At 39.7% G+C, this 8,829-nt stretch overlaps 1 protein-coding gene across 1 annotated transcript; it reads left to right on the top strand.

Moving 5' to 3' along the window:
• Positions 1-6,399: 6,399 nt before the first annotated feature.
• LOC140941339 (uncharacterized) lies at positions 6,400-8,829 on the top strand. The gene has a single exon (XM_073390324.1). It carries the CDS (start codon positions 6,640-6,642, stop codon positions 8,257-8,259), a length of 1,620 nt encoding a protein of 539 aa, XP_073246425.1. The 5' UTR covers positions 6,400-6,639; the 3' UTR covers positions 8,260-8,829.

The following is an 8,829-nucleotide window of genomic DNA, read 5'->3' as shown; positions in this document are numbered from 1 at the left end:
ATCTTCGAGGAAAGAAATAAGTTAAATACATAACAAGAATACACTATATTTAGTTTTAACAAATATATCTAGTTATAACTCACCGATTTGTTTTCGAGTGATTTTATTGGCTATTTTGGGCCACGTGGTAGCAAATCGGAGGGCGGGTATCAGACGATACAAGGGCGCCCACACAATCTGTTAGTGTAGCCGATTGTTATTTTATAGTAAATGTACTGGATATACCGTTTGCTTCACCTATAGCGATATATCGCTAACTATGTATATAACTCAATGATAACTAAACGTTGAATTACCTTGCCTGGGGTGTATAGTCGTCCTTTTGCCTCAAAAGCGGGTTTTTGAGCGATTTTGAATGAATTTGAGTTCGCCGTTGACTGTTCCATATAATAGAAGGACAAGGGAGGAATCCTTGTTTTGAAAGGGTTCCAGCGCCGGAGCGATTTTTCCCCCCAAAATCGCATCGCTCCGCTTTCAAACTTCGCAGCATAAAGGTCAAAAGATTTACGATTCTTCTCGTACCTTCCAATCGAAAATCCATCCAAACGGCCCGTAGCTAGCCCTCGAAGAAAATCAAAATCCCACAGTATTCGAGCGACTGGAATGCGTAGCAAGATTCATACGTGCCAGCCAGAAACCGTCCCGCTGATTGCCTCTTTTTGATTGGATGTCGTTAAACAACAAACGCTTACCAAGTCTTCTTCATCAGTTATTATTTAACCATTTGTTTAACGACATCCAATAAAAAAAGGCAATCAGCGGGACGGTTTCTGGGTGGCACGTATGAATCTTGCTACGCATTCCAGTCGCTCGAATACTGTGGGATTTTGATTTTCTTCGAGGGCTAGCTACGGGCCGTTTGGATGGACTTTCGATTGGAAGGTACGAGAAGAATTGTAAATCTTTTGACCTTTATGCTGCGAAGTTTGAAAGCGGAGCGATGCGATTTTGGGGGGAAAAATTGCTCCGGCGCTGGAACCCTTTCAAAACAAGGATTCCTCCCTTGTCCTTCTATTATATGGAACAGTCAACGGCGAACTCAAATTCATTCAAAATCGCTCAAAAAACCCACTTTTGAGGCAAAAGGACGACTATACACCCCAGGCAAGGTAATTCAACGTTTAGTTATCATTGATTTATATACATAATTAGCGATATATCGCTATAGGTGAAGCAAACGGTATATCCAGTACATTTACTATAAAATAACAATCGGCTACACAAACAGATTGTGTGGGCCCCCTGTGGATACACCCGTCCGTGTCGACTCATTTACCCTTTGATTTTTGAATGAATGAATGAATGACTTGTTTATTTAAACCTTTTGCACCTTAGAGCTGAATTGCAGGTAGAGGTCAGTTAAACAGAAACAATAAAAATTAAAACACTAGTAGTAAGTACATTTTACGGTTACAATGGCAGGACAGTAAATGATCCATTTGAACGTGTACAGTAAGCCGAAGATTAGTGATCAATTCTGCATGCTTTGAATTAAAGGGAAGATTGGGTTTTCAGGACTAATTCTTTGACAAAAAATTGACACAAGTATCTTCGCGACGTTGCCTTATAAGCGCGCGATCCCTGCCAGTGCGTCTTAGTATGACCTCGTATGAAGTAAAGGGATGATAATGGAGAGGGCGCGCTTCTGGATTTTCTCCATGTCATTGGCGAGGTAGTTAGGGAGATTAGAAAAAGCAGCGGCTGCATATTCAAGTACAGATCTGTCAAGTGAACAATATACAATGACAATGGAATGGAGTCCACTCTTCCACGCGAGGGAGTGCCCCTTTCTTTCCACGCGTTAACTTCCGGGAATAATCAGCATGATTATGAATGATTATGAAAGATCAGTTGGGGAAAATCTCTGCAAAGTGGCGAAAATTTAAAGACGTTTGTATGGTTGGGGCAAATGTGTGCCCCCTATCATACAAACGTCTGTAAAATTTCGTGACTTTGAGGAGCTACGTCTTTGTTAGTTGTCAACAAATCACTTTCAAACTTGACAATTTTACTAAACGCCCTCTTTCCAGCAAATTCGACGGATTTTCTCTGACTTATCCGCAAAAAAAGTTGAAAAAAAAAAAAAAACTTAAAAAGGTCTATTTGAATTGCCTTGCACGTTAGCCTTGGTCAACCTGGTCAGCGGAAGTATTAGACCTTTGTGATTTTTGGTGGAGCCTGGGACTGATACCGCTCGACTTTTTCACTTGCAGTTACACCATCGGTCGCAATATTTCCACTTTGGCTCGTCAATAAGCGATTTCTGTGGATATTTCAATATTGTGAAGCATCATTCGTAAGTCAAGAAACATGGATTGCTGTACAGAAGAACAACTGGGTTCTGGGTCTGGGTTCAGAACTAACCCTGAAGCTTAGGATCATAACCCTTTCCAGTTATGATTCTAGCTCCGGCCCCCTGCTGCAAGAGCTAGGATGGGACGGGCTTTCTATACGCAGAATTAAGCTCCTTGTTACAGAAATTTTCAAGGTGTACAACAATATGGCAACTGACCTATGCCAAATATTTTTGAAAATGAGGTCCACTTATGATACTAGGGGCTCCTTTTCTAGATTTCAATTGCCTCTTCCCAAAACCAATTCAGTATGACAAAAAACGTTTTGACCTTCAATTTGCGAAAAGAGGGGCCCGCAGAAACGATCAGTGGTCTGAATGAACTGAAAAGGTCAGTATGGTGGATTCGTTTATTTTTATTTAAGATTTTTGCGACTGAAAACCGGATAGATTACAATTCGTTCATCTTCAACTGTTCAAGACCCTTTCTAATTTAAAATTTTTGTCACAACTAACAATCTCACACCAAGGACAGTGAAATTCAACCACATGATCAGTGATGCATTGCTGGGGTTGAGGTTCCGAATAGCTGGCCATGTAAAAAGTTAATGCCTAACCGGTCCCTGCTAAACTACTAGTTTGTCAAAATAACAGTGTTAGTGACATTCGAAAGACCCCTGTCGGGTTAAAAAACCACTTGTTCACACTGTTGAAGCCAATAATTTCCACCCTTCCATGTCTTTTCACTAGTTTATGATACTAAACCCGTTCTGCTCCTAAAATTCGTCTCTTATGTGAGTGAAAAATAATTTTGTCAAGACTTCGCCAATTTTAACAAGCTCAATAGTTGAAAAATGACGAGCAATGTGTGATCCAGCTACCGTGTTACCTCACAACTTGGCAAATGCCCTACAATTTTCCAATAGGCTGGGCACCCTTAGAATCAGTTGTAAAAAAACAAAAGCACCAGCCATAGCATCGTCCTTTTATCACCAGGCTCCACAGAGGCTACATAGGCGGATATCTCTAATTCCACTTTTTGGTTCTTTAAAGTAACACAGTAAAGTTGACGACAGAGACTGTATCCTACCTAGTTTGTTTGATCATCCACACTGTCAACACGGTCAAAGACAATGAGACGATGAGGCAAAGGCAAGCGGCTATCGAGAGCCGCCGCACAAAAGCGGCCGTCTCGTAATTGAACAGCTAACAGGATCGGGAGTGGGTGAAAAAAAAAACATAAACAAACAACAGAATCGATGGACCTAACCCCCGAAGCGATATAAAGCTTCGTGCCAGGAAAATCAAAAGAAATTAGAGGGTTTTTGAGGGCGCTGTAATAAGCGAGCACGTGTTTGGCATAGCGGAGCCATTAAGCGCTCATGTCCGCATGTGCACTATTTCCGCATGGCTCAAAGGGTTTTGACTTGTACAAAGACGCACATCCCAATATTTGACATCTCTCACCAGCTGTAATAGGGTGATTTTACTTAACCCGCGAAATATGTAGTAGAATACTACGCACTATTATGCACTAATTCTATTGTCTTATTATGTTTATTTATAGCCATTTTGCACTAGTTGTTATTAACTGTTTCTCGGGTCAAGTAAAATCGCTATAACACCCCGTTGTAGGCCAATCACTGAGCGACCCTATACTTCTATCAGAGGTAGATGCAAGAGAATGCGAGCATGCGTATAAATGAGTTCATGGCTGCAAGGTGAGGCACCCTTCACAGTTCAAGGAACCTTACATGATGCCAAAAGTTGTCTTGTCTAAGAAAGCGAGACATGGTCATTCTACGTACTACGTGGTTTTCGTAAGGCCGGTGTCTTCGGTGTCTTTTTAGTCTTCTCTATTACGTCATTTTGTGATCACAACCATCCAGAACACCAAGAAACTACTCCAAACCGGTTTGACACGACACTTGAGCTGGGAGAGACTGGGGGCAGATTCAATGCTAGTATAGGTCTCTGAGATTTCTCAAAGATGATATTCAGCGATGCTGCTAGAAAGACGCATCTGATCAGAGCTAATGAGCGGGTCATGACGAGGCACGGATAAGGTGAATCATTATCAGTCAAATGCTTTATGGTTGGTAGGTCCAATCTATTGGACCAATCTGAAGTTGCGTCCATAACTGCCATGATCCTGCTGTTCCTATATATGTTTTTGATATATACTCATTGTTTCATCGTCCTTTCAATGACTTGTTCTCTGTTGGCTTGTTAGCTCAGTTGGTAGAGCGTTGCACCGGTATACATACATATACATACATACATACATTTTATTGATGCTCCCTAAGTGGGCTTTTCAGCTCAATAGAATAAAAAATGCAAATTTATATAAATTAATTAAATATGTAAGTACAATAATATTATAATTACAAAAAATATATCAACTTAATAAAACATTTGCAAGATGACGCCTAAAATTCCTGGGGCATTTTAAGGACTTAATATTATCATTCAAGGAGTTCCAGAGTTTTGCTCCTCTGAAAGCAAAGGAGCGCTGCCCTGTTGACAGGCGACATAAAGGTATATCCAAAGCACCTGATGATCGAGTTTGTCTATTATGGACTTGAGAACGTGATTTAAACATATCAGCAAGATAGTCTAGAACAAGCTTGTTAATACATTTGTGCATCATAGTAGCGTCATTTAGATGAGTTTCTCTCTAATAGGAAGCCATTTCGACGATCGCAACCCATCCGAAATATGGTCATACTTTCTTAGTCCCAGAATAATTCGTCCAGCAAAGTTTTGGACTTTTTGTAACTTGTCAATATTGCTGCTGCTGGTATTACTCCAGACAGTTGAACAATATTGGAGTTTACTAAAGACAAATGAATTTATTACTAACAAAAGCGTTTTCCTATCCAGGAGATGCTTGATTCTGTTAATTTGGTACAATTTAAAAAGGCATTTCGAGGCAGTCTCAGTGATATGTTGGTTATAACTGAGGCGTGTGTCGAGAAGAACACCCAAGTCCTTAACGACAGGCACAGGTGTTATTTCCTTGTCAAAAAGTGTTATACTGAATGATGACAGTTTCTTTAAAAGTTGTGGTAATCCAACAGCTAGAACCTTAGTTTTGTCCGGATTAATCAAAAGAGAGTTTTTACAGCACCACTGAGATATTCTCGTAAGATCTTCGTTTAAGGCGAGGATGGACGTGGGTAATTCGGCAGGTGAAAAGGACAAATACAATTTACAGTCATCAACATAGGAGGCAGATAGACAACGTTTAGGAACAGAAAGGAGGTCGTTAACATAGATTGTAAACAAAACCGGACCTAAAATAGAGCCTTGCGGAACTCCGAACTCAAGTGAGAGTACTTTAGAAACTGCGTCACCAATTCGAACGCACCGTTGTCGGTTAGAAAGGTAACTCTGAAATCAATCCAACGCACCCTGGGAAAAAGCGAGATATTGTAGCTTGGATAACAAGATGTCGTGTCGAATACTATCAAATGCTTTAGACATATCTAATAAGATCATGATGGAAACTTTCTTGCTATCCATAGCCTGGAGAAACTGATCCGTAACGTACAGCAGAGGTGTTTCTGTCGAGTGAAGCTTTCTATTTCCGCTCTGATGTGCTGCCAGTTTATTATTTCTAATTAGATGCTCCATAAGTTGTCCATGTACCAACCTTTCAGTGACTTTTGAGACTATTGGTAATAATGAGATGGGGCGATAGTTGTATCACATAGGTTAAGGGTTCGAGTCCCGTACAAACTTGAATTACAAAACAAAAAAAAACGGGCAACGGGCTTAGGAATAGTGGTCCTTGATGAAAGTCTTCAAAATTTGATGACTTTGAAGTCTTCAAGTATAACATCAGTGAAGTGGATCTTAGTATGCTATTAGATGACAATAACTGCTCAAACTGCTCTCTTTGCATTTCTTAATTTTTTTATTTCTATGGATACATTTCTGCATATTGTATATAGTTCTCCCGAATTTCTTATTGGCTTATACTCTACATAGTTTTTCTTAATTTCTTAATTCTTATATTCTCTTTCTTTCATTTTTAATTAATTAATTGATTTATTCTTTTCTAACTTATTTTAGTGTCCCCACTTAGTGGTTATACACCGCTACTACAGTTTTGACACTTTAATAAAGGTATCATCATAATCATCAATGCAAATATTGCGTTGCGTTTTAGCGAGTTTGTTGACAAGAATTCAAAAATCAGCTTTTGTACATCCGCTTTAGCACGTTCGTAACCACGATTTTTTCAGTTTCCTTCGCTTCATTAGTATTTCAGTTCGGTTTCGTCAGAGCCGTTATTCAGTGCAAATAGCGATTTTGTGATAGCGCTTCATCAAGGAAGGAAAATGAGTAGCAGTACAGTGATAGACGTGTTTGGTCACATTCTTTACAGTTTTACTCGAGGTGTAACGGAGCACTATAATCCAGATGAACCGGAATTTACTGAGGAATCTTTTGGATACAGTCCTCTGGAAAGCACAGGACGAGAGTGGTATCTTCATCCTGTTGAGGAACTTATTTACCAAGAATACAGCGACAGAGAAGCAACAAGCCTTGACTATTTGGCCTCTTATAGTTTTAATATAGAAATACACAACGCAAGTTCTATAGAAGAGAGCACAAACACCCCGGGGACACACCAAGATGACGGCATAACCATGGCTTGGAGGCGACTGAGACCCTGCATTCAACGTACTATTTTAAAATCAATGTACTTCGGAGCTTTGATTACGCTTTTAACATCTTTACTTGTAGGGATGATATACACGCTTGTATCGTATATATCCCTTAAAACTATCCACACCTGTCAATATACCCCGTTAAACTCAACGTCACTAAAGGTGCAATGGGTGAGGACAATGTCGGAAGTAGTTAGCTGCGCTTTCCTATATATCTGGTTCTTCGCACTCTTAAACTTTCTCTTTCGACCCTTTCAGTTACGCGGCATTAAAAGAAAACTGTTCTTTGTTTGCCTTATTACATATATTCTGGACACCATTTTTCGTGTTGCCCTCCAGGCTCTAGGGATATCTCATTCCTACGTTTCGTATCCAGTGAAAATTCCTCTCACTGCTTTGTTTCTTATCAATCAATGTTTGCAAGTTTATGTCTTAACAAGATACATTTGTACAAGTTCACGAAAAAAAATCAGGGCTCAGTTGTTCTTCAAAATGATCTCACCAACTTGCTTTGGTTCCTTGAGTTTTTTCCTTGTGGCTTCCTTGATTTATCCGACATACAACAAAGCAGATGTCGATAAAAAACTACTGATTGCAACTTTCGCCCCTCTAGTGGGAGTTCTTGTAAAGGTTACCTCCCGTATTTGTGTTCAAACGTTGTATAACATCACTCATCCGGGGTATTCTTACGTATTATTATCGCCGTTGTATTGTGCATCAGCGATCGTTTTTCGAGTTTTGCAAGCTGATCTTGGTAGCTTATACGACATTGTCATCCTGGGAATAATTCACGGCGCTGCAGAAGTCATTGAACGAAGCACCATGGTTTTCATTGATCACATTTGTCACATGTTGCGGAAAAGAAAATCAGCACCTTGGGGAAGTTTTCGTACTCCTCGCCGTGAAAGACTTATGGCAGATATCGCCATTATGAGCATGTTGTATGAATCAACTGCCATTGTGTCTGTCAATGGATATTTGTACTTGTATCAATTTGTATACCTAAAGGGCGAGTCCTTCGTTAATTTACTGCAATCATTCGCAATTCACACGTCAGTCTCCCTCGCGATTGAGTGGGTGTTTAACAGCGTTTCTGTAGCGATTGAAACTCGTTATCAAAACATGCCTGTCATGGCTATTTGGAGAAGAAGATGGAAGCGCCACATTTTAGTAGCAATCGTAAATGCGGTGCCAATGGCTCTTTGGAGCAGCACTAATCTTTTAGATATTTTACATGGACGTTTCACCGAAATCTCAACTGGGCCATGCAAAATGCCATTTACTTGAGAACATTCACTTTATGTAGAACCTATCAAAGATTTACTTGCTGTAACGAGATGTTGAAAACGAATTGGAAAGAGGGAGTCATAGTGATGACAGTGGTCGCTTCACTTGAACTTCAATTACTCTCGAATTTCAATGTAGCTTACATGAGCTAATATCTTCGAGGAAAGAAATAAGTTAAATACATAACAAGAATACATTATATTTAGTTTTAACAAATATATCTAGTTATAACTCACCGATTAGTTTTCGAGTGATTTTATTGGCTATTTTGGGCCACGTGTTAGCAAATCGGAGGGCGGGTATCAGACGATACACCTGTCAGCGTCGACTCATTTACCCTTTGATTTTTGAATGAATGAATGAATGACTTGTTTATTTAAACCTTTTGCAGCTTAAAGCTGAATTGCAGGTAGAGGTCAGTTAAACAGAAACAATAATAATTAAAACACTAGTAGTAAGTACATTTTACGGTTACAATGGCAGGACAGTAAATGATCCATTTGAACGTGTACAGTAAGCCGAAGATGAGCGAACAATTCTGCATGCTTTGAATTAAAGAGAAGATTGGGT

Source organism: Porites lutea, chromosome 6, assembly GCF_958299795.1.
Source record: "Porites lutea chromosome 6, jaPorLute2.1, whole genome shotgun sequence".
Classification (NCBI taxonomy): domain Eukaryota; kingdom Metazoa; phylum Cnidaria; class Anthozoa; order Scleractinia; family Poritidae; genus Porites; species Porites lutea.
This window is presented reverse-complemented; position numbering and strand designations above follow the sequence as displayed.